The sequence below is a fragment of the Hyperolius riggenbachi genome, chromosome 11 (assembly GCF_040937935.1).
Source record: "Hyperolius riggenbachi isolate aHypRig1 chromosome 11, aHypRig1.pri, whole genome shotgun sequence".
NCBI classification, from domain to species: domain Eukaryota; kingdom Metazoa; phylum Chordata; class Amphibia; order Anura; family Hyperoliidae; genus Hyperolius; species Hyperolius riggenbachi.
This window is the reverse complement of record NC_090656.1, coordinates 87468373-87495543: the sequence shown is the minus strand read 5'-3', so window position 1 is coordinate 87495543 and position 27171 is coordinate 87468373. Positions and strand designations below refer to the sequence as shown.

Sequence of the window (27171 nt, the reverse complement as noted above, 5' to 3'; positions counted from 1 at the left end):
TATAGGAGATCCGGGCTGCGGAGTGACGTCACACGCTGAAGATGTTGTCGCTGATCAGATGCAGGGTGAGTGAAGCCATGGTGCTGGTGGGGGGGATTTGAGGTACTACAACAGTTTGACCTTGTCCTGTGACCTCTTCCTTACCCCCGAGAGAAGCTCGCACTGGTAGCCAATGGCATTGCAGCTAAAAGGGAGTACTTTTAGTTTTGGTAGTTCAAAATATAATTAGTTGACAAGTGCAACAAAGATTTATACAAAGTAATAATTATATGAAATATATTTTCTTTTAGCTTTAAATAGTGTGAAAAAATATAAGAAACTTTTGGCGGATTTTATTCTTGTCTGTGTCACTGGCAAGATTTCTTGTTCCTAGAGGTGCATGGCGTAATACGAAAAATGGTGTGTTCATTTGGCGCTTCTATAGTTGAGGCAGTGAGAAATTTCATAGCGAAATCCCACTAATGAATTGACTACTGCTAGAAGTCCTATAGGCGTGTATGATAGTGAGAAATGTGTGGGGTGGTCAGGAGGATATTATTGGAGGACCGGAGGGGGCGGGCAGGTATATCTCTGGATGAAATCAGAGATGTAGGATGGGCTGGTCTTGTGCGCAGATTTGTAGGTAAGGCACAGAATCTTAAAACTGATCTTAAAAAAAGATAGGGAGCCAGTGTAGGGCTCCACTGGGGGAGGGGGGGGGTGGAGGCAGAGCGGGGTGAAGAATGGATGAGTCTAGCTGCTGCATTCATGACTGATTGAAGGGGTGCAATGCATTTCAAAGGGAGGCCAGACAGTGGGGCATTGCAATAATCAAGGCAGGAGATGATGAGGGCATGGATGAGAAGCTTGTTAGAGTCTGGGGTAATAACTACGTCCACACTATTCGGCCAATTAGAACTCCATACCTCCCATCTGTCCCTTTTTTGGAGGTATAAATATAAATAAATAAGATGCTCCGGTATATAAGATGCACTTAGGTTTAGAGGGCACACATTAGGGAATGGACCACCCCAAGCTATCTCTAAGTTGCACTACACCAATCCCTGCTACACCTACCAGTTAAGCTACACTATACTACACACTACAATACACTAACCCCACAATACCGTATCTATATATAAAACACATCCACTTTTCCCCTCAGTTCCAGGGAAGATGAAATGTGCCTTATATTCCGAAAATTCCGGAAAAAAAATTACGGTATTTTACTTCTAAAAGAATGTTTTTAATTGGCTTCAAACTTTTTTCCCATCCTTTAGATGTATATATTTTATTTATTTATTTCAAATGTTAATATGAAGAAAAACTAGTGATAATAGAAAGGACCTGTGTGAAATTCTTAAACTACATCTTTTCCTTATGAATATTTAGTGGTATGCATGGCTAGGGGTGTGGTGGAGGGGGGCATGATTAGAGGGGCAGGGGCGTGTCTTAAAGTCACCGCAAAAAGTTGGGAGATATGGAATGCTTCAAGTTGTAGAGGCTGCTGTGATTAAAGAACTGTTCCCTATAAGGGATCCTGCTGGGTCACTGCAACCATACTAGTGCCAATTTTCTTTCACTTTGACACCCATAAAAGTAAAAGCAAAAGTTTCCTTCTCCCCGGCAATGTACCAAAAAGGAGCCAGGCTGATTGAGATAAGATACATTAGAGCAGAAACATTTATGATTATATTGGAATGCTTGCAATTCAGAGTCAGGTTGTAGACTGCATAATAAACACAGAGAAGTGGGTAAATGGAATTTGATTTTGTGGCTGACAATCCCGCATAACGCTAGGTGATATATGAACTTTCTGTTAACATTCTACACACTTTATTTGTAGAGCTCTTTTCTCTCGGCCTTCGTTGTACGACAAGGGCCGAAGTTCTTGAGTGATACATCAGGATATGAAGCAGAAATCCAACTACCTGTATGGAAGGAGCGCAGTGGTGAAACCCCAGAAATTAAAAGGGCAAGACTTGTATATGAGAGCCGAAAGAGAGGCATGCTGGAAAACTGTATCCTGCTTAGGTAATGATAAAATTACATGATATCTCATAATCAAGCAGACATTCTACTCTGTGATCAAATCAGTCTCCTATGGTGATGTTTGACAATGTATCGGCTGTCCATTGCTGATACTCTGCAACCCATAATCAATTCAGTTTTTCTCCTCTGTTTTCTCCTAGGTGATATTGTCATACCTTATTAATAAAATGCCTTTTAAGCCACCAGCAAGCAAGAAAATACTCAGATTATTTTAAACAAAAGATGAAAAATTATCTCCTAGGAGAAAATCTCCGAAATTGAGAATCCCCCTCAGCTACATATAATCCCATGCACATCCTCTGTTCCTGCTTGTCTATTTAAAGTGAACCCGAAGTGGGGATTAAACAAAAACAATGCTACCCGATCCCCTGATGTCACGACGTTGGAAGAGCTGCTCCTTGTGTCTCACATCACACACAGAGCAGCATGCAGGGAGGCGGGTTAGCGGCCAGCGAGAGACAGAGCTGCCCAATGGCAGCTAAGGAAGGCCTTCAGGAACGCCCCCAGCGAATGTTTAAGCAGGCAATACCTTCCTCCCGTCCCCTTGAAATTGGCGACAATCGCATGTCACCAATTTCGGGGGTGGGGTAGCGATCCTGCAGCAAGAAACATGCCTCCGTGTCCCATCCCGCCCCCCTCCCCCGGCCCACTTTGGGTATACTTTAACATGGCCGTCTACTGCCTCTGGCAAATCCAATTACAAAAAGATCAGCTTATTTATCACAGTGGCAAGTCCAAATCTCACCCTCAGTATCCTGTTGTTACCGGTACCCTTAATTTCTCTTCTCAGCTAATTCCTATTCTGTGTATTTATTGCGCAGTGTCTTCCAGGCTCAAAAAAAGGAAGAAAGCTTTCACTGTCTGTGTGGCACTGCGCAGGTCATATTTTAGCAGTAAATCACAGCGCAGGTATATTCTTCTTCTGATATATGCCTTTCCACTCCACCACCTGTGTGAACTCAGAGTGCAGACAAAGCAGACAGGGGTGCTTTTAGTGGAAAAGTATCAATTCGTTTATTTCTGGATAAAAAGGCAGTACAGGTGAGGTGAACACTTACTTCCAGAGGGTCCTAATCCACTTAGGAACCTCCCTTGGCATGTAGCGCTTCCCACCCAATGTGGTACTAAGAACCTCAAAAATCGACCCTTGTTCAGTGCTGCCTGCTTTTGGCCTGACTAGTTTCGGCGGTTGCAGTCATCAGGGGATAAACAAGGGCATGTTGCTTCATTTTAGGCATCTACCTGCGTCCTGACACCCTAAACAGTGTACAGAAGTCAGATGAAATCAGAATGAGAAAAAAAATAAAGCATTAGTGTATTTAAGTGATCTTGGAAAGGCTTAAATTATTCATATTTGTTATTTGTACAGCACCAACATCTTATATTGGGGACGATAGATACATGAGAAGTTCAAAACACCGTACAATCACGACATCCAGCAATACACGTACAAATATATACATAGTTGATGTGTTGTTTGAGGCCCCTTTTACACTTGTCTTGCAAAGCTGCATTGCGTTACCCTGTTTTACCGCAGGGTACCGCAACGACAATACAAGGCAATGGGGCCCAGTACACTTACGCCGTGATGTTGTGTTGCGGCGAAAGTGCCCAGTCGGCTGCCGAGTCACCGCAAAGTCAAACCATGTTACCGTCGGAGTTCCGCTGCAGAAATTATGTGAGTCAATAGGTGAAGCAGGAAAAGTAAACGTGGTGTGAGGCACATGCACAAAAGTACGGGAATATGATGGGGAAATCCGGAAATCCCAGGGATTTCAGTGGCATACTTCCTGTGCAGCAGGAAGTACATCACTGGGCAGGGGGTGGCTCTATGCATATGACGCTGTTGGTGCACTATACTGAAGGGTCATATGATTGACGTTTTGTGCAATGCGACAGGTGGAGCATCACACAGGCCAGGTGCAAAACCGGCCTGAAACATCAGTAATGTTGATGTTCATGTGAAAAAGTACAGCAGAAATAGGACAATATACTTGCAATATTGATTTTACTGTCTTGTTAAGACTCTGGAATGTCCACCTTGGTATGTGCAGTATAAGGAGCTCTCTGCATATACTGATAGCAAACTAGCTGTAGTGTATTTTGATCCCTGTTATTCTGACTATTTCCCACTTCCTGAGTACTCCCCCCTCCTTTTCCTGGTATGACTCCCTTCCCCTCTCCGTATCCATATACAGGTCTTATCTGGACCTCGGCTAACCGTGAGTATACGAGACATTTTGCAATATTAATTATAGAAGTGAAATGTTTCTACGGAATTAAAATCAATAGTACAAATATATTGCATTATCAAGAATAGTTTACTTTGAAACACATAAACATAAGTACACTAAGCTTGATTGTCTCTACTTCTCCTGCTGTGCATCTTGATGGACCAGGCGGCAGATTTAAAATAACCACTGAAAACTTATTGGTTGAAAAGTACAGTGTTTTGATTGGCTGCCTTAAAAAAAAAAAATACTATACATACATACACACACACACATATATATATATATATATATATATATATATATATATATATATATATATATATATATATATATATATATATATAGTGGGATGCGAAAGTTTGGGCAACCTTGTTAATCGTCATGATTAGCTTGTATAAATCGTTGGTTGTTACGATAAAAAATGTCAGTTAAGTATATCCTATAGGAGACACACACAGAGATATTTGAGAAGTGAAATGAAGTTTATTGGATTTACAGAAAGTGCACAATAATTGTTTAACCACTTAAGCCCTTGGCCGTTTTCACTTTATGCATCCGAGCAATGTTCACCTCCCATTCATTAGCCTATAACTTTATCACTACTTATCACAATGAACTGATCTATATCTTGATTTTTCCGCCACCAATTAGGCTTTCTTTGGGTGGTACATTTTGCTAAGAGCTACCTTACTGTAAATGCATTTTAACAGTAAGAATAAGAAAAAAACTGAAAAAATTCATTATTTCTCAGTTTTCGGCCACTACAGTTTTAAAATAATACATGCCTCCATAATTAAAACCCACGTATTGTATTTGCCCATTTGTCCTGGTTATTTCACAGTTTAAATTATGTCCCTATCACGGGGGGCGTGGCCTGCAGCCGCTCAAGATGGACGCGTTCTGAGTGAGCTCTGCTCTTCCCGGCTGCATCGGAGCTGATTACGGCATCTAGAAGCCACCTTTTGAGACCGGACCCCCACACATCTCCCCTCTGATCACCCCAGCCTTCAGATGGGCGGCAAAGGAAAGCGGCAGGGTGAAAACTCTGGCGTTGAAAGGCCCTCTTCAGCGCGCACCCCGAAGACCAAGATGGCGCCAAGTACCAGACATGAGGACTCGGAACACGCAGAAAGTGAGTCCGACGCTGATAGCCGATACTCGGGTACGAGGGGTGCCCAAGCCCGCAGACAGAAACCCGGGGAAACAGTCGAGAGGGACAAGGAGGATGACTCCCGCGGCCGGGTCCTGCTAAAAAAATTTAAAGCCATTTTGCAGAAGGAACTGGCGGAGGCCTCTAGTAAACTTGCTACCCGCCTATCTTAAGAAATCAAAGAACTGGGGTCCAGAACTAACGACTTAGAGAGGCGTATGGACAATGTAGACATAGTGATCGATGAACATGAAAAAGATATGGGCGAGATGCAGACTGACCTCCAGGAAGCTCATCTCCGCATGGAAGACTTTGAAAACCGCTCCCGTAGAGGTAACCTACGTATCCGCGGCCTTCCCGAAAGTATCACTGATCTCACTTCCACTGCAACGGCCCTGTTTCAGGAGCTCGACCATACTCTTCCCATAGAAAGGCTTGAGTTTGACAGAATCCACAGGGCCCTTGGGCCTTTGCGGCCGGATGGCTCTCCAAGAGACATTGTTATCAAATTCACATTCTATAAAACGAAGGAAACACTTTTTCAAGTTGCTAGAACAAATGAGAAGCTGGAATTCCAGGGGCACCAATACCAAATCTTTGCAGATCTTGCCCCCGCCACCATTCAGCGCCGCAGGAACATGAAACCTGCCATCAAGATCTTACAGGCACATAACCTTAAGTACAAATGGGGCTTCCCGTTCAAGTTGATATTCACGCACGGAAACAATACCCACACTGTGTCTACACCAGAGGATGCTTTAAAGAAACTCGAGAAACTCAAGCTTTCTCTTCCCGCAGCATCACCCTCTCGGAGCCAGTGCTCGGAAAGATCGCAACCACTCTGGGAGACAGTTAAACCCCGACGCACTCACGACCATGGCAATAAGCCCCCACCTACGACATCTTCAGACCCAGGCTGAATCTTTTCTCCCTGCACAGGTTCCAGGAGTGAGGACCTGACTTTGTGCCGCTACATGCTGAAACACTCCAGTGTCGTGCATTTCTGGCTGGGCTTGCTCTTAATGGAAGTCCTAGCCTTGCTTAACTACGCCTTAAGCTTGCAAGTTGTTTTCCGCATACTTTTGCTAGTGATTCTACTCCTAGGTTATGAGTAATAGGTTACTTGTCAAGGTCTATATGGCAATTCTAGCTATTAATTGCAATCAGCAAAAAAGCATGTTTCATGATCTGACACCAGTTGCGCTTCTGATAGGGGGCCTCAGACCTCCCCACATGAGAAACCCTTAATTTTGTTAGACCAGTGGGTTCTTTTTTTTTTTTTTTTAATTGGTCATAGAATGCTACCGGGGAACTGGGTCTGGGGCTCCCACTCAGACAGCGTACGCTCCAAAATGTTTGCCCATTCTTCTTTTTCTGTAATTAAGTTTTGTAGATCCCTTTCTTTTCATATATATAGGGACTAATGACTCGTATCTCTATGTCTTTTCGAGGGGGGGGGGGGTTGCATATCAATGTGTATTATCTGTTATGGCTATTGACTAGATGCCTTTAGAACTATAATGTTTTTATACCTTGTAACCCATGCAGCCGGGGAGGGCCTCCTCCCCGGGTAGGCGCCAACATTAGGATTCGCCTACTCTATGGCCTGGGCTTGGTGAGTATCTCCACCGAGCTAAACAGCCCAAATGTTACGCAGATTAGCCTCTGTTCCCTCTGGACTGTGGAGGGCATAGAGGCACTTTCACTCTTGTTTTTTCTCTTTCTTCTCTTCTTCATTTCTCCTTTCCTTTTTCCTCTTCTATTATACTCTACCCTCCTTTGGACCAACGACGTGAGACGCTACCCCTGCACTGGCTCTGTTCGGAGAAGTGCTGGCACTCAATACCATTATCCCTATATTTTCTTTCCTTTCATATATATCCGCGTTACAATAAACAATCATGGCTAGTCTCCCTCTAAAGATAATAACACATAATGTCCAGGGATTCAACTCTCCCCAAAAAAGAGGCAAAGCCTTCCATTATTATAAAGCATGCCATGCGGACATTGTATGCCTCCAGGAGACTAGATTCTCCAGGGATAGTCACCCAGCCTACCTTAACCGGCATTTCCCCCTGGCTTACCATTCTTGCGCCCCGGATAAGGTGAGAGGGGTTACTATTGCCTTTAGGCGAAACCTCCCTTTTATCTGTGATTTCTCCCTACTCAACCCAACAGGGAGATACGTTCTGTTAAAGGGTACATTGTTTGACAGCAAAGTGACAATAGTGTCATACTATGCTCCTAATAGGTTCCAAGACCGTTTTCTATCACATTTACTCCAGGTTATTGACCATCACGCTGAGGGTATTCTTATCATGTGTGGTGACACTAATGTGGTTTTAAATTCAGACTTAGACAGAGCAGCAGGTCCTAATTCTGCAACAGCTTCCCAGCACTTTTCCTTCTCCACCTCACAAACAGTCAAGCAGCTTTTCTCTAACCGAGATCTAATAGACGCCTGGCGCGAGTTGAATCCTAGTGCAAGAGATTTTACTTTCTATTCAAACCCACACGGAAGCTTTTGCAGAATTGACCACTTTTTTATACACTCATCACTTATCATGAACATTCAATCAGCTAAAATTCTTACAGTCCCATGGTCAGACCATGATCCTGTACAAATACAGGTCTCCTCATTGATCCCTAGAGGTCGTATGTTTAAATGGAGACTTAATGACTCCTTACTGTCCCGCCCGGACAGCCTAGCTAAAATCCAAAACTGCATCTCTGATTACCTAGACCACAATGAAGGCTCAGTGAGCTCAGCAACCATCCTATGGGAAGCCTTAAAGAGGCTCCGTAACAAAAATTGCATCCTGTTTTTTATCATCCTACATGTTCCAAAAGCTATTCTAATGTGTTCTGGCTAACTGCAGCACTTTCTACTATGACAGTCTCTGTAATAAATCAATGTATCTTTCCCCTGTCAGACTTGTCGGCCTGTGTCTGGAAGGCTGCCAAGTTCTTCAGTGTTGTGGTTCTGCTATGAACTCACCCTTTCTGGCCCCTCTATGCACACTGCCTGTGTGTTATTTAGATAAGAGAGAAGAGAGAAGCTGCTCTAATCAGCAGGATAAATCGTCCTCTGAGCTGGCTGGGCTTTCACATACTGAGGAATTACAAACAAGGGCAAAGCTGTTTGCAAGAAGAAAAGAGCAGCCTGAAACTTCAGTGCATGGGGGAAAGAAACACACAAATGATCTCTTGAGATTCAAAAGGAATGCTGTATACAGCCTGCTTATGTATGGATGTATTTTCTATGTGTGGACATACTGTACATCAACCTACTTCCTGTTTTGGTGGCCATTTTGTTTGTTTACAAACAAACTTTTTAAAACTGTTTTTAACCACTTTTAATGCGGCGAGGAGCGGCGAAATTGTGACAGAGGGTAATAGGAGATGTCCCCTAACGCATTGGTATGTTTACTTTTGAGCGATTTTAACAATACAGATTCTCTTTAAAGGTTACAGTTAGGGGGGGCATTATTAGCATTGCTACTCATATGAAAAATTTAAAAACCCAGGCCATTTCTGACCTGACAACACAGCTAGAGGAGGCCGAACGCAATTGGAAAGCGGCTCCAACGGCGCCACTAAAGCTAGCAAGAGAAAATCTCCGCACAAAGTTAGATGCTTTGCTTAGTGAAAGGGTTGAAAAACAGCTTAGGTGGCAGAAAAATAAATATTATCGCTGGGCCAATAAACCACACACACTCCTAGCGAACAAACTGAAGAACTGTAGCTATAAACCCCCAACCTTACGGGTTCGTAGCCCCGCTCACCCGCCTACAGCAAACCCCCATAAAATAGTCTCTATTTTTCAAGAATTCCTCCAAGATTTGTATAAATCTGGCAACCGCCCAGATTCCTCCAGCTTGGAAGCCTTCTTTGCCCCCATACAACTTCCCTGCCCACCTCCAGAAGCAATCGAAAGTTTATCTTCTGACATTAGTACAGAAGAGGTCCTAATAGCAATTTAATCTTTAAAAACATCCAAGACCCCTGGCCCAGATGGGTTCTCACCCCTATTTTACAAAAAATTTGCGTCCACAGTAGCCCCAATACTGAGGCAGACCTTTAATGAGTACAGAGAAGGCAACATCCCCTCCCCAACCTCCCTTCTAGCAGATATTGCTATGCTGCCCAAATCCGACTCAGACCCACTTGATGTTACTAACTTCCGGCCCATATCTCTCTTAAATGTTGATGTGAAACTATTGAGCAAAATACTGGCCACTAGGTTGAATACTTTCCTCGAGAGTCTGATACATAGAGATCAAGTGGGCTTTGTCCCTGGCAGACAAGCCACTGATGCAGTTTTTCGCGCCATCCAAGTTTTTGAATGTTTGAGAGCCAGAGAGATCCCAGGAGTATGCCTTAGCCTTGACATATACAAGGCTTTTGACACCCTCTCGTGGGACTATTTACAGTTTGCATTGCAACGCTGGGGATTTGGCTCTCCATTCATTAAATGGATACAAGCTCTCTACTCCTTGCCCCGAGCCAAAGTGCAATATGCTGGATATTCCTCAGATACTTTTCACATCGAAAGGGGAACAAGGCAAGGCTGCCCCCTTTCCCCCATCTTGTTCATCCTTGCCTTAGAACCATTGGCACAGGTAATCAGAGATGCAGCGGAGGTAAAGGGTTTGGAATTGGCGGGTATTCAGCACAAGATCAATCTCTTTGCTGACGACATGTTGTTATTTGTCACAGACCCTCAATCTTCAATCCCACACTTAATGACAATACTTCAAAATTTTTCACAGGTATCTGGACTGACCATTAACCCCCATAAATCAGTTCTTATGAATATATCAATGGGTAGTAACTCTTGGTCCTCTTTAATAAAGGATTACCCTTTCACAGGGCCGGATTTACCAATAGGCATTGTAGGCATGAGCCTACAGGCGCCATGTGCGCAGGGGCGGGTAGCAATGTGCATAGTTAACTTACATCTCCTTCGAGTCCTGCCTGCTCCGCCCCCGCACTTACGGTTACAACATAACTGCCGCTAATGTTATAGCCCGCTCCATGCTGCCTACAGCCGGAGGCTATCTGCTCTGCATTATCGCATGTGTCCCCAGCGCCTCATTGAAACAGCTATGTGGGGCGCTGCACCCTTCTGCTTTTGCAGCCGCTGCAGTGCAGAGCGGGAGTCTCTCTGATGATATCTCTTCCTGGCTCCTCCTATCATCACCACAGAGAACACGGGAAGTGGCTGGGAGAGGAAGCACAGGAGAGGGAAACTTGAACTTCCACCGCCTCTGAAATCCTCCCTCCAGTGTCAGCGGCCAGAAGCGTGAGAATGGCATCAGAGAGCAGAGTGAGTCACTCCTGAAAAGTGTATCTCTAGCTGAAAGGTGTATATGGGGGAGTATTTGTCTTTCTTCTCGACAGATCTCTTTTGTTTAGCTTTGTCCGGATGGTATTTGAATCTCCTGAATATTACGGGTCAAGGATGAGGTTTCCCGTTGTCTGCAAGTGACAGGCTGTAAGATGGAGAATCTGTGCTGACCCCCCTGTCCTCACTGTTCATGTATCTGCATAGTGGTGTCCTCTGATCTCTGCCATGTGTGATTTATGGCAGCAAAACACCTCGAAATTGGCTTTTCATAAAACGTTAAAGAATTCTGACACAATAAATCCTAATATTTACATACAGGATGTTTTACTTTTCTCTGGCCATACATGTCCGCTGCCAAATGCTATATCTGCCAAATAACTACATCCGAGGAGCAGCACATTGTGTAATACCAGCTCTTATGGTATGGTAATGCTTAGGCAAGCCTATGTTTTGCAGAGCTGACCACATCTAGGACTATGAGAGGAAAAGGCAAGTTTGCTCTTTAATTTTTTTCACAAATATCACCCCCTTGTAAATGCAGGAGGAAAGCTTACATTGGATTAACAGCGAGTGTTTCAGCGCGCGCGTGTGTGTGTGTCAGTGTGTCTGTTAGCGTGTGTGTGTCAGTGTGTTTGTTTCTGCGTATGTGTCTGTCAGTGTGTGTGCGTCTGTGCGTGTGTGTCAGTGTGTGTGTGAGTGCGTATGTGTGTATGTGTCTGTCAGCATGTGTGCGTCTGTGTGTGTGTTAGCGTGTGTGCGTCAGCATGTGTGCATCTGTGTGTGTTAGCGTATGTGTATGTGTGTCAGTGTGTGTGCGTCAGCGTGTGTGTGTTCAAAAGGCTGAAGAGCGTACATAGGAGTATGTGTAAGTTTATATTGAAGTAACAGCTTATGTATGTTTTTGTGTGTTTTAAAAATGCGTGCTGAACTGCACTGCTGTTCAGATTGGTGAAGAGAGAAGTTGGACCAATCCAATGCCATTGCAGCTGATTGATTGGGTTAGTAACTAAATTCAAATCATCTCACTAACCATCCATATTGCCTACTACCCCCTTCCTATCACTAGAATCTACCAATCGCTATATTCTACTTTTATTACCTTCCTGTGAGTAGAACCTATCACAATTTTTTGGTAATATCTCCATCACCTTGTGTGTTTTTTGTCTTAAGAATAGAGGGAATTGGGGGGTGCCCTGTGCTGAGGGGCGGAGCTTAGGGCACCAGAACTTCTGTGCCTATAGGCTCCAGTGTTGTAAATCCGGCCCTGCCCTTTCAAGATAGCCACAGCACATTTAGAATACCTAGGGATACGCCTCACTTCAAACTATGATTCCCTATTCCAAGCTAATTACTACCATCTTTCTAAGCAAATCACCACTTTAATAACCCGATGGTCCCCCTTACAGTTGTCCTGGCTTGGGAGAATCCACTCCATAAAAATGACTATCCTACCCAAGATCCTCTACTTATTTCGTCTCCTCCCAGTTAGGGTCCCCCCGCACTTCTTAAAGCTTCTGCAAACTAAACTGATGAACTTCATTTGGGGAGCTTCTAGGCCCAGGATTGCTAAACCTACTCTTTTCATACATAAGAATCAAGGGGGTCTGGGTTTCCCAAACATTATTAAGTGCTACCAAGCGGCTCAAATCACTCCTTTAGTAAGCCTTTATAAAGGCCCAAAAATGCCACTTTGGTCCCTATTTGAAATTGTAGCTGCCGCCCCACAGTCAGTCCAATGTCCTATATGGCTCCCTCCTAGGTCCAGACCCTCTACTCTGGGTAAAATCTTTAAACATTTGCTCTCTGTATGGGATTCCTTCAAGTACTCCCAAGGCCTCCTTTCCCCCACTCTCCCACTACTACCCATTTTGGAAAATCCGCTTTTTGCCCCGGCCTATGAAAGCCCGGCTGCGTTCCGTTGGTGGTCTTCTAAAGGGGTGCTCCTGGTTCGGGACCTGATTAAAAACTCCAAGATTATCCCCTGGTCGGACCTTCAGGAACGATACCAGATCCCGAGCTCTGAGTATTTTCGATACCTCCAGCTGAAGCACTGGATTGAGTCCCTACTAGTAAATCACCAAGACCAGGATATTAATCTCTCTTGCTTTGAAAGAGCGTGCATACAAAATCCAGGAGGCCGCAGCCTAATCAGCACCTTTTATTCTGCCTTAAATAGCCCCCCAGATGGTTTTGTCCATACATACGCCAAAAAATGGGAACAAGATCTACGGGGCACCAAACCTATAGAGGACTGGAGGATGTCTTGGGACACCATTAACCATATATCAATTAATACCAACCTTATTGAATCTTCCCTAAAAGTTCTAATGAGATGGTATTGGGTGCCAGCCAGATTGGCTCATTTAGGGGGCTCTGGCAGCTGTTTCCGAGGTTGTACTGTCAAGGGTGATTTACTACATACCTTTTGGAGATGCCCCATGATAACCCACTTTTAGACCAAGGTCTACAAACTAATACAAGCAGTCTTTCATATCTCCTTACAGAAAGACCCTTGGTCAGCTCTACTACATTTCCGCATAGATTCCCTCTCCAAGCATCAAAGGGCTTTGGTACACTTCATCTTTGTTGCCGCCAAACAAACAATTGCCAGAGCCTGGAAGCAGCAACTAGTTCCCTTTGAGGAAGTTAAAAACAGACTAACTAATTTTATGACCCAGGAAAAGCTAGCAGGCATTCTCCTGGACAAGCTAACTAAGGTAGAGAGGATTTGGCAACCATGGAAGGATTATTTGGTCATAATAGGGAGAGGTTAACATTATTTGGGTGAACGATGGTCCTCTAACTCCAGAGGTGGGGGTATCTGATCTCCCGTCTAGGTCCACTCTATTCTTCTTCTTTTCTTGACCTTCTTCTTCCTTTCCTTCTTTCCTTTCTTCTTTCCTTCTCCTCTTATGTTGTTCCCCCCCTCTCCACCCCATTGTGGTGGAGGGGACGGGATGGGGTGTGGGAGGGGAACTGAAGGGGGTGGGGGTGGGACCCGTGGGTGGAGGGGGGGGCGGTGGGAAGGGGTTGGGCGGGCAATGGGTAGGGGACTACCGGTCTCACACTCTGTGGGGATCCCGGCCATTCTGGGTCGAGTTTCCCAGCCAGTTGATTTCAGGCTACGCCTTAGGCGTACCCACTCTATTGTTGATACGGTTCCTCAAGACAACATTAGCCTTGTGTAAATGTTATGCCTTCTCTTTTTATGTTCTCATTGTCATGTGGTCCAGTCCTGAGTGAACACTGATTCCCTTACTGGTGTTGTACACTTATTTTATTGAAAACCTTTAATAAAAATTTTGAAACAGAAATTATGTCCCTATCACAATGTATGGCGACAATATTTTATTTGGAAATAAAAGAGCATTTTTTCCGTTTTGCATCCATCACTATTTACAAGCTTATAAAAAAAAATTAGAAATTTCATCTTTACATAGATATTTAAAAAGTTTAGACCCTTAGGTAAATATTTATGTGTTGTTTTTTTTTTATTGTAATGTTTTTTTTTTTATTATTAAACATTTTATGTGGGTATTTTTGGGAGGGTGGGATGTAAATAGTATTTGATTTGGGTAAATATATGTGTATTTTAAAAAAAAATTTTACATTTAGATGTAGTTTTACTTTTTGGCCACTAGATAGCAACCTTGAGTTTGTTTACATGACGTCACTCTAAGCGTACAATGTACACTTAGAGGGACATAGGAGGTAGAAAAAGCGAAGCTTCCGAGAGAAGCTGTCGTTTTTTCTGCGGGGGAGAGGAATCAGTGATCGGGCACCATGGCCGATTCATTGATTCCTGGGCTAACGATCCGCGGCCGGGAGCGTGTGGGAGCGCACATGTCCTTTTTAACTCACACCACATATTTTCAATTATATTCCGGTCTGAGGACTTAGATGGCCATTCCAAAACGTACTTGTTCCTCTGCATGAATGCCTTAGTGGATTTTGAGCAGTGTTTATGGTCATTGTCTTGTTGAAAGATCCAGCCCTGGCACAGCTTCAGCTTTGTCACTGATTCCTGGACATTGGTCTCCAGAATCTGCTGATACTGAGTGGAATCTATGCATCCGTCAACTATGACAACTTTCCCAGTCCCTGCGCTGGCCACACAGCCCCACAGCATGATGGAACTTCACCATATTTTACTGTAGGTAGCAGATGTTTTTCTTGGAATGCTGTGTTATTTTTCCTCCATGCATAACGCCCCTTGTTATGCCCAAATAACTCAATTTTAGTTTTATCAGTCCACAGCACCTTGTTCCAAAATTAAACTGGCTTGTCCAAATGTGTTTTAGCATACCTCAAGTTGTGCTGTGGGCTGAGAAAAGGTTTCCTCTGCATCACTCTCGCATACAGCAAAGTGCGCCGAATGGTTGAACGATGCACAGTGACTCCATCTGCAGCAAGATGATGTTTTAGGTCTTTGGTGTTGGTCTGTGGGTTGACTCTGACTGTTCTCACCATTCATCGCTTCTGTCTATCCGAGATTTTTCTTGGTCTGCCACTTCGAGCCTTAACTTGAACTGAGCCTGTGGTCTTCCATTTCCTCAGTATGTTCCTAACTGTGGAAACAGACAGCTGAAATCTCTGAGACAGCTTTCTGTATCCTTCCCCTAAACCATTATGGTGAACAATCTTTATCTTCAGGTCATTTGAGAGTTGTTTTGAGACCCCCCCATGTTGCTACTCTTCAGAAAAAATTAAAAGAGGAGGGAAACGTACAATTGACCCCCTTAAATACTTCTCATATAATACTTTCTTATAATTGGATTCACCTGTGTATATAGGTCAGGGGTCACTGAGCTTACCAAGCCAATTTGAGTTCCAATAATTAGTTCTAAAGGTTTTGGAATCAATAAAATGACAACAGTGCCCAAATTTATGCATCTGCCTAATTGTATTTAAACAATTATTGTACACTTTCTGTAAATCCAATCAACTTCATTTCACTTCTCAAATATCACTGTGTGTGTGTCTTCCTATATGATATATTTAACTGACATTTTTTATCGTAACAACCAACGATTTATACAGGAAAATCATGACGATTAACAAGGTTGCCCAAACTTTCGCATCCCACTGTATATTCTGTATATTGTGTTTTATTATTAACTTATATAGAGCCAAGATCTTCCTTTGTGCTGTACAAGCGGATATAAGGTACAAAGAGGACATAAGATACAATACAATGTACACAATATAACAGTTAACAATACAGTAAAACCTATCATTGAGAGTAACTTGGTTTAAGAGCACTTTGCAATACAAGCAAACATTTTTGTGAAATGTTTTACTTGATATACAAGCAACGTCTTGAAATACAAGAAAAAAAAAGTATACATGCGTCACATCATCACAACGTTGCCAATGGTTGTTCTCCCTTTGGCGCTGCAGGATTGTACTTAATCTGAGTGTAGAGACTGTGCAAAGTCACATTTACATGAAATCCCCAAAAGTAACGGTCACTGGATAAGTTACCTGTTAAAGCCACAAAAAGGTTGGGGTGAGCCAACAGATGGCAATAAACTTGTTAGTTATAGTGAAAGTCTAGTTTACATTTTTATTTTATACTATTTTACTATAACTATTTTGGATTGTGAAACTAATCAACTGGGTTTCCATTAATTCTTATGGGGAAATTTGCTTTGATATAAGAGTGCTTTGGATTACAAGCATGTTTCCAGAACGAATTATGCTCACGAAGCAAGGTTCCACTGTACAAGACAATAGTGGATTACCATTCATGTAATGAACAAATCAGCTGCAGATTTTTACATAGGGGTATGCACATTACACAGCATTAAAGTGTACCTAAGACCATGGGCTCCCTCTCCCTCCTCTCGGGACGGCCAGCTCCATTGGCCAGCCCGGCCTCATTCTTCAGTTGTATTGTAATGCGCATGTGTGGTCCAGCCGCTGCATGCACCTATCACATCCCTATCTGCACAGTAGGTACTGCACAGGCGCAGTGTGCTCCCAGCAATTCTAGCATGATGGGGGCACACGTGTGGCCACTACAACGCGACTGGGGCTGACTGAAGAAATAGACCAGGCCAGCCAGTGGAGGATCGGAGCGTCCCTGGAAGACGGTCAAGAGGCTCACGCCCCACAGGGAGCTGGAGGAAGCCCCAGGTAAGTATAAATGCTGTCCATTATTTAGTTGCAGGTTTTCTTTAAGAGAAAAATGGGAAAGAGAGCCCTGACCAATTGACTTTACTTTCTAATGGGTTAATAGGGGAAGGGAAGCTGTGTATGGGATGGTAAAATGGTGGTAAGTGGCCAAAGTGTGCTAAGTGAGATAGTATACATGCCTGAAGAGTTGAGTTTTTTGGTTGCACCTAAAAAAGTGTAGTTGATGGTCAGATGTATTGAGGGAGGGCTTTCCAGAGGAGGGGAGAGGATCAAAAGAAGTCTTGTAAGCAGGAGTAAGAATGGGTGATCACAGGTGTGCATATAAAAAAGGCGGGAAGTTTGGGCACAGGGTGAAGCTGATAGATGGCTCACAATGCTTTTGCAAATTTCCCGGCTATTTTCAAAACGATTCCCCTACTGAGAACTTAATTGTGTAGGAGGAAGCGTAATTCAGGCTGCAGCTATTGCTGCTGGCTGAATGACATCATGAGCGCCGCTATAGCCATAATTCACATTACGGCCTAGAAATCGCGGACACCACTCAGCGCCCAAAATACCTGTCCAGGATCTCAGAGAAAGACAGGAGAATATAGTTAGAGAGCAAATTGCAAGTAGGATGGTATCTGGAAATGTTTATTTATTAAGAAGGTATGTTGTTACCGTTGCTTATTTTTGGGTTCATACCCTTAAAATATTTCTTCCTTCCTCAGTCTTTTTGCCAAAAAATATCTGGCCACCATGACCAACTCTCAACTGTCACAGTATGATCAGTTAATTAATGAGCCGAGTAATGACTGGGATATATACTACTGGGCCACAGGTAAGTCTCCAACACTGATGAATTGTAGCTTTGTATATTCTAAGTATCACCACTATCCTGTTCTGCCTTTAACTCTGCACAGACCAATGGTAGCCTTAGATACTGTATTTGATCAGCATTCCTCTAAGTCATGCATGTCTAAAGTCTGTCAAAAGTCCGGCCATTTCTGGTGGTCCTCAAAGCTCTCTACAGTTGTTAATTCATGCGATCCGTAGGCCATACCTGTGGGGCCACATACAGGGCCCAGCAGCAGTAACAGGCACTGATTAGCAGCTGCCACTGTGCCAACAGCAGTAACACCCACTGCAGGGCAGTTTCTAGGCTAAATTGCACCCAGTGATTACATGGGTTGCGTCATTACAGAGGGCGCTGTTACCAATGCAATGAAGAAAAAAGAGGCTGCAGGGGATTACGGAAGGTGAGTTGTAAATCCACTATTCCCTCTTTCCCCCCGCTGCTCTGGCCAGCGCCCTGGGTGGTCGCACTATTTGCACGCCCATAGAAACGGGCAGGAGCCACTGATTAGCAGCTACCACTGTGCTAACTGCACTCAGTATATGTAAGTCCACAAGATCTCACCAGCACACCACCAGTTAAAGCACACCTTTTATTGTGCCAATATCCACAGTATTCCAACAATTGTTTCGGGGGCCACGCAGGGTCCCCCTTTATCAAGGCATGTGGTAACCACATGCCTTGATCAAGGGGGACCCTGCATGGCCCCCGAAACAATTGTTGGAATACTGTGGATATTGGCACAATAAAAGGTGTGCTTTAACTGGTGGTGTGTTGGTGAGATCTTGTGGACTTTAAGTGTGGTACTGCCTATGCCACCTCACCAAGCACCCCGAGAATTTGATGTCGGATGGTGTGCCTGTTTCATCTTGATAGAATAGCACTCAGTATATGGGTTATTTCCCATAGAAATGTTTTGTCAAAATATAGTATCTCTAATGGCAATCAGCAAAAATTGTGTATCATTTCGTTAGTTCGTCCCCTACACTCTCAAGAATAGTGATATTGCCCTTGGCCTAAAAAGTTTGGCCACCCCTGCTCTAAGTGAAGGAGCTACCACTTATGACACACTACTGGTGGCAGTAGGATACTCTTTGTGAACTCTGATTATAGAAGATCACCACAGTTGGGCTTTTGTAAGAGTTAAAATACTTTTTAAACTTATAATTTTTCTGAAGATTTATATTTGCTCCTTTAGCTAGCTTTACCTTGACTAATGACACATCTCCGTTTCATTCAGTTCTGTCACTTTAGTGGCATCTGCCATATCCCCTGCCTGATCTCATACTGATAGAACAAACTGGGGTTGATATACTAAAGTTACTGATCTGGGATAAATGTCACACAAAGTGATCTTTCATGATCTGTTTTTTTTCTGATTGGTGTACAGATAAGCTGCTAGCCTTTTGCTTAGCAGCCCATTCTGTCCCTTTTAGAGGGGAGAACAAGCGGGAATGTCCCACCACAAAGATTACAATATCAATACAGCCAATGATCCAAGCAGAGGGTGGGCAACAGCTGTCAGGGAAGGCTGAATGAGCTCCAGTGAAAACTGCCATCTGATGTCATGTTGAGGCACACTTGTTGCATACTGGTTAAGGGTGCTGCCTTTGATGTAAGGTTTGAGCCTTTGACCAGGGTTTGAATCCTGGCTCAAGCCAGTTCGTAAAACAGTAAGAAGTCTGGTTGCCCGTGGAGAACGCCCTATGTGGCTGCAACTCTGAAGCGCTTTGAGTCCGCCAGGAGAAAAGCGTGATCAATTTGGTGAATTTATAAGTCTGAGGTGTAAACAGCAGCCATGTCAGTGTGAAGTAAAATCTGGTTCGTTCAGCTCCCACACTACAAAACAGTTACCTTTTGTTCTTTTCAGCCCTATCCTGTTATTAGGAGTGTTTGGTCAGCATTCACTGCTAGTCCAAACTGCCTCATCTGCATGGATAAAGCACTGGTTTATTTCAATAAACATAAAAAGGAACACAGAAAAATTCTTAGTAGGCTTAGTTCTATATGTACCCAAAATTATCTCACCATGGGTCTGATACATGATGCAATGGAAAAATTGGCATCGTTAGGCAGTGCACCGGAATTTTATCGGTGCTAACAGCAGGGGGGTAGCACGTGTTACCCTATTAGCGCAATGTGCGTTACAAGGGTTACACAGGCGTTGCTATGGTAACATGTGGTACGCTCGAGGCCTAACATGCGTTACCATAGCAATGCGCACATTACCCCAGTAACACGCACTGACCTAATAGGGTAATGCATGATGCCCCCTACGCCGTTACTCCTACCAATTTTATTGTTTCTTTGTGCATTCAGTCACATGTCACTTCAGGTACACCTTAATGTTTTCCAGGCGATTTCCTGGCAGTGTAAACCAGCTAGGGGCACAGCTATGTGAATGAGCCCTATGTCTGTAGCTTAATGTGTATTGTGTCATTTCCTTTCCAGGAGCTCAGGAACCTCCTGAGAAGTTCAACAATGAGATCATGCATCTACTTCAGGAATTTGCCAAGAATCGAGAGATGGAACAACGTCTCCGGCAACCAGACCTGGAATATCTCTTCAAAGAGGCTCAGTGAGATTCTGTATCACTGTTCCCCAAGCTGCTTGTACAAATCCATATGCATAGGATTGCTAATGTCTAAACAGAGAGAGACTTGCCCTCACTTACAGTGAGAGATGTGAGGACTGCTAGCAGCAGCTAAGAGTTCTTAGCCCAACTTTACTATATTTTTCAGCTTCTATTTATTCACTGGGGCAGCACACATATTATTATTTCAGCACCCAATATTAAAGACTTTGCAGGTTACACTTCCTGTGTGTTCGAAAATCAAAACCCATAAGGATCCATTGAGAGAGTGAGCAAAGACATGAAAATTGTACTTTTATGGCTATACGGGTCAGACTAGCTTCCAGAAATGCTGGTTTTTAGCATATTATGAATGAATGAATAATATTACATTACATTTAATACAGACAAGTGTTTTGGTCTGTTTCGAAACTATAAACCAGCCGTTCTGAGCACTTACGTAGCTTATGAAGGCATAACAGAATGCTTTGCATGGCTCCACCTACTATCCTGGAGCGATACATTAAAATTAATCTGTTAGAAAAAAAAGTGCCCCTATTGGGTACTTATTTTTGGAGTGGGAAGCCTCAGGATCCTATTGAGGCTTTATCCGTTCTCTTGAGCCTCTGGGATCCAGCTCTGGCTTCCCTAAAAATCCCCCGACAAGCTGTAAGATTTCCTTTAAGGGTCTTGTCTTTTCAACATGAGCTGTAAGTAGTACTGCAAATACATGTCTGATTCTCTGCTAAGAAGGCAAGGTACTTTGCAGTTCTGTTTCAGTAAAGGTATTATTCCTTTTAGTTTTAATTCTGTATAAATGAACTGATTACTCTGCTTTGTTTCGTGGTGTAATCTGTATGTCTCCCAACACTATATGGGGCTGAGTCTCTGCACTCTGCAGTTATTATGCAGTGGTGGTTTAATGCCATGTGTGGCCTATGCTATGTGCATAAGAGGTTAGAGGAAGCTGTGCTGTAGGTCTGGCAGATTCATTTATTTTGCAGGTGTATAATATTAAAGCTCATGTATCACTTAAAGTGGGGTGAAATGCAGTATTGTATTATCTGAAAAAAATAAAAAGAATACAAAGACATTACTTGTTTATTTAGTGCTCACTGATTTGGAAGAAATGTGATATGAGAAAATGTAAATAATATTTCTGCTGCTTTCCATCTTTATTTCTCTGTGATGCCAAAAGTGACACCACTTCTGCTATCCCCCCCCCCCCCCCCCTGCCCAGCTCAGTGTTAATTTTCCCTCCCTACTGTCAAAGCTTACTGTCCCTCCCATAGTAAACATCTTGTAGAAAACAGGCTTACCTCACTGTGTAAACGCTTCAAAGGGAGGAGGGATTCAATTACCTTGTGGTCATGGTGTCCTTATCTTATTCGAAATAGGAAGTTTACTGTTATTTGCATGCTGAGATAAGCTTGCTACTGTAGCTTTAAAACACAAACCTTCCCACAATCCCATTGTCACTACAAAATCAACCAGACCAGTTAAAAAGAAAAAAAATGCAGAGCAAATAGAGACCTATTAAAAAAGGGGGGTTTAAATATATTTTTGAGGCACTAATTATTTTTGGCTTTTTTTTATTTTTTGATGAAGAGTTTCACTTACCTGAGGCTTCTACCAGCCCCCTGCAGCCGCCCTGTGCCCTCGCTGTCACTAAGTGTTCCTCCAGTCACCCGCAGCGACCCTCTTCCAGCCAGCTGACTGGCGAGTCGACAGGCCAGTGCGCATGTGCGGCTGCGTGCATCCTCAATAATGCTCTTGTTGCTTGTTACTACGCATGCTCAGATCGCTCCCATGGACAGGAACGCTATCAGAAGGAGGGCCATGCATCAAAACTAGGGAGCTGCGGGAAACTTGGAGGATCGTTCGGTGACGGCGCGGGCACAGGGCGGTTGCAGGGGGCTGGTAGAAGCCCCAGGTAAGTGAAACTCTTTTTTTTTTTTCCTGTTTAGGTTCACTTTAAACATTGTTTCTCAACATGATCACGAAAGATGGTGTGGTCCAAGATTTCCCTATTATAAATAGCATTATCTCACGTTTATTTTTGACTTTTATTCAACAAAAATGACTGAGTTTAGGTTCACACTAGACAGAAAAACGTTGAGTTTTTCATAGAGAAGAAAAACGGATAAATGGACAATTCAATAGATCCTATGGGACAAAAGTGCTTTACAAATGTATTGTATATTATCGTTAGGAGGCATTCAGACTTGACCATTTTAAACACCTCCGTTTAATATACAGCGGAATAGGAACACAAACTTGAGGCTGGGAGCACACTAGGCAGTGCAGAAAACCATGCGTTTTCGGCACTGTGCAGTATTATTTTTTTGGTGCATTTTTTGTATTTGCGTTTGCGATTACATTTCACATTTGCGTTTTGAATGCATTTTTCATGCTTTTTTGTGCATTTTGCATTTGCATTTTTTATTAATTTCCCTATTCAATGGAGTAAATTACAGTAATGTATATATTTTTAAAAATGCATTCTTCTGCGTCTCTGTTGAGATACATTATGTGCATTTTACATGCATTTTTGAAAATTATGCAGCAAGTTGTGCTTTTTTAAAAATGCACAATGTAAAACGCACATATACATGCGTTTTTACATGCAGCCCATAGACTTTCATTAGCGACAAAAAGGCTAGAGTTTCTGCCTAGTGTGTTCCTAGCTCAAACCTACACAACTTTTTTGAACACCACTGAGCAGCGGATGCCAACGGAAATAGTGAAAACCCGTGGGGATGGTAAGTGTCTGCTCTCACTAGACCTTCTCCCTATCCATTCTCTTGTCTCATCACCTTCTGCCTTCATCTGTCCTTCTTTCTTCTGCTTTCCCATTGCTGTAGCTGGGAACACACCATGCAATACCAATTGGACCCATCAGCTACCCATTGGATTGAAATGGACCAATAGGAATCCTCCCTCCCCAGGGAGTGGAGTAAAGTTACTCATTTCATGTTCCATATGGTGACATATTCTAATATGTAATATACAATGTTTCACATTTTAGTGTGGTGAGTGAAATTTTTACGCTTAAAAAAAAACAACTTATGAAATAATATATTATATGTGTAGCAGCAATAATAAAGTTTTCCTAGAGTCTCATATTCTTATTTTCAAAAGTGGTTACATTTTAACCCTCTGGGCGATACAATTACATCGCCCAGGATAGGGCGCAGCACTTTTAAATTTTTTTTTTTATTTTTTAAATCATGTAGCGAGCCCTGGGCTCGCTACATGATAGCCGCTGCGCAGCGGCATCCCCCCACCCACTCCAATCGCCTTCAGGGATCAGAGTGAGCAGGAGATCCCGTTCAGAACGGGATTTCCTGCTGGGCTTCCCCGGTCGCCAAGGCGACGGGGCGGGATGACGTCACCGACGTCATGGACGTCGTGACATCAGAGGGAGTCCCGATCCACCCCTCAGCGCTGCCTGCCACTGATTGGCCAGGCGGCGCAAGGGGTCTGGGGGGGGGGAGGCGGATCGGCGGTGAGCGGTGGCGATCGGAAGTTACACGCAGCTAGCAAAGTGCTAGCTGCGTGTAACAAAAAAAAAATATGCAAATCGGCCCACCAGGGCCTGAGAAATCCTCCTGCGCGATATACCCCGAGCTCAGCTCGGGATTATCGCCCAGGAGGTTAAGTCTGAACGTGCTCAGCAGCCATGCCAGTCTGACTTTTCAACACTCTCCATTATCAGGATTGTTTGCATTATCCAGATACAAGTGTTTTGTTCTTTTCAGTAGAGCTGCCACTGCAATTCGACTGGCTCATTAGTATATATAAAGCATTTTGAATGATCACACAAAGTGTTCACCTCAGTATAGGTAGGTAGGTAGTCAGGTATAGGTGCCCCCAGTATAGGTGTAAAGCTGGAGGGCCATACTTTCTGACCACCAAGCGCAACAAGGCTAAGCAGCTGGATAATGGAAGAGGCTACACAGGTTGTCCAGAGCAACTACAGCTCTGAGCTTCCGATATCGCTACAAATAAGACACAATGGCAGCGCAGTGTGATATTGCACTGCCTATGGTCTGAGTAACCAGACAAAGAACAAACAGACAGACAGAACGCTAGCAAGACTAAGTGCTGCCCTAGCGATAGCAAGCATTCAGACAGATAAAAGACAGGACGGCAGATTGGAGCGTAACCAGTAGCAACCACCGTTCACAGTCACGTCCACAAAAGCAGAGCAAGCAGGTTAACAATCAGTCACCAGCAAGCATCCACACAGGCAAGACTACAGGAAATAATGTAACTAATAGAAACCGTAGCCTATAGTTACGTTCCCAGAAACTAGAGTAGCAGGAATACTACCAGTCACCAACATGGTGATGGCAGAATCCAAACTATCAGGATAATGGACTTCACTGACCCACCGCAGATGCAGCAAACGTCCATCAGGCATGGAAACAAGGCAATACACAATAATAAAGAAAAATAACAAATGGCTCAACTAACAGATAAATATATATTAGCAAGTCTGCATATATATTTATCAAGAAACTAGCTAAAGCACAAGTAATAAGGTCACATTGAACTACATTAACAGATCTATTACAGAGGGACAAAGTGACCAGCGTACTGACCGCTATGTCGGGCAGGGTCTAAAATGGGAGGCAGACTTTTATGTGGACCTGAGCCAATGAGTGCAGGCATGCAAATTCCCACACAGCTGAATGGTAATCACTCAATTCTGAGCTGGTCTGATCTGCTAGCTGACTGAATGCAAAGGACTTTCCTAAGAATTACATGCAGTATTATGTAACAACATGCATGTAGGAAATCCAGGGCTATCCGGCTGCAACTCAGCTGCAGCAAGCAATAGGTGGAATGATGACAGCATCCTAAGCTGCCCTGAACTGCAGAGCGATCACAAATGACAATGAGACTCATTGCGATTGCACAACCGAATGGAAGCAGATTAAGTCAGAACTGCCCAGTTGCAGCTCCACTGCCAGCGACAGAACATGCTACAGGAGATTATAGGTAGCCAGTGTAGTTCTCCCCTGTATAGGTAGCCAGTATAGTTGCCCCAGTATAGGTAGCTAGTATAGTTGCCCCAAGTATAGGTAGTATAGTAGCCCCAGTATAGGTAGTAAAGTTGTCCCCAGTATAGATAGTATAGTTGCCCAGTATAGGTAGCTAGTATAGTTGCCCCCAGTATAGGAATTATAGTTGTCCCCAGTATAGGTAGTGTAGTTGCCCCCCTGTATAGGTAGCTAGTATAGTTTCCCCTGTATAGGTAGCTAGTGTAGTTACCCCCAGTATAGGTAGTATAGTTGCCCCAGTATAGGTAGCTAGTATAGTTTCCCCAGTATAGGTAGCTAGGGTAGTTGCCCCAGTATAGGTAGCTAGCATAGTTTCCCCCAGTATAGGTAGTATAGTTGCCCCAGTATAGGTAGCTAGTGTAGTTGCCCCAGTATAGGTAGCTAGCATAGTTTCCCCCAGTATAGGTAGTATAGTTTCCCCAGTATAGGTAGCTAGTGTAGTTGCCCCCAGTATAGGTAGCTAGTATAGTTGCCCCAGTATAGGTAGCTAGCACAGTTTCCCCCAGTATAGGTAGTATAGTTGCCCCAATATAGGTAGCATAATTGCCCCAGTACAGGTAGTCACTCTGCTTCCCCCTTCCTGCGTCCGCCGCTCGTCTTACCTTCTTCTCGGCAGCGGCCGCCTCCTCTAATACATTCACCGGCCCCTCGCGCTGAGCTGATGTGACAGGAGAGTGGCTCCTGTAACGGTGCAAGTACTTACTTCCTGTATATGCGCCGCTATCAGGGAAACCACTTTTCCCTGGTGCCTCCATGGCAACATACTGATGGTTAACTCCGCCCCCTTAACTCTAATAGGACCATGATTATAAAAGTTTTACCCAGCAGGCCTATGGCCATTCTTTTTTCTGTCCTCTCTCCTAGGATCATGTTATGGATAGAAAAAGCGAAGGTTTAAACAGCAGGTCTACCTGGAGTGTTAGGGGTTACCCTTCCCCTACTGTTCTGACAGCATGGCATCTAAATGAGCCCTTTATCTGTCCAGCGACACTCCATGAAGGTATTTCTTATAACAGTGTGGTGAGAGATATTGTTTTTGCCATGTTAACACTGTGAATGCCTTGGGGCCCAATGCTTGGTAAATCCGGCAATGAGGCAAGCAGTGAGGGCACAGTATGCTAATAGGGGTAGGTTTAGAGATTTTACCTTTTCCGTGTACATGTGGTTGTCTACCATTCTAGTTTGGTCCCTGAGTCTTGGGTCGGCTCGGCGTCTCGCCGCGGCTGGCCGCCATTCCATTTCCGCCTTCCTCCGTCTTTCCGGAAGTGCGTCATGCGCTGTTCTTTTGCCCATTGGTGGAGCGAACTGAGGGCAGAGGCAGCGGACGCCATCTTGGTTATGGGCGAGGGGATTGTCTCGCTGCTGATTGGCCTAGGGTTTAAAGGCCGGCGCGAGACAGAGCGAGGTGCTTAGCATTCTCTGTCGGTGCACAGAGTGTCAGCACTGCTGATCGGAGCCTCGCTTCTGCCAAGCCCAGTATAAATATTACTCTCAGTAAGTGTGTGGGTATAAGGTCTCTTAGCCTACCTTGCTTATCTCCATTTCCTCTATATATGTATTATGTGCATATAGATATATATTTATTACTTCTAATACAATTATGTATTTCTATACTTCTGCTTAGGGTGTGTACTGTGCCCACAAACACTGCAGATCCAAATTGACCGTTTGATCCATTATGGGAAAATCATCTAAAAAGTCTTCCAAAGGGTAATAATAAAAAATAAAAAAAAAGGAGGAGGTATTATTACCTCTAGTGATATATTCACTTCTATTGACAAATAAAATTTGT

The 27171-nt window shown here is 43.7% G+C and overlaps 1 protein-coding gene across 1 annotated transcript; it reads left to right on the top strand.

Moving 5' to 3' along the window:
• The first annotated feature begins 3 nt into the window (after positions 1 to 3).
• Positions 4 to 21406, top strand: SDHAF2 (succinate dehydrogenase complex assembly factor 2). Its single transcript, XM_068260843.1, has 4 exons — positions 4 to 65; positions 1826 to 2013; positions 17614 to 17723; positions 20190 to 21406. Exons 1-4 carry the CDS (start codon positions 42 to 44, stop codon positions 20318 to 20320), a joined length of 453 nt encoding a protein of 150 aa, XP_068116944.1. The 5' UTR covers positions 4 to 41; the 3' UTR covers positions 20321 to 21406.
• Positions 21407 to 27171: the final 5765 nt, after the last annotated feature.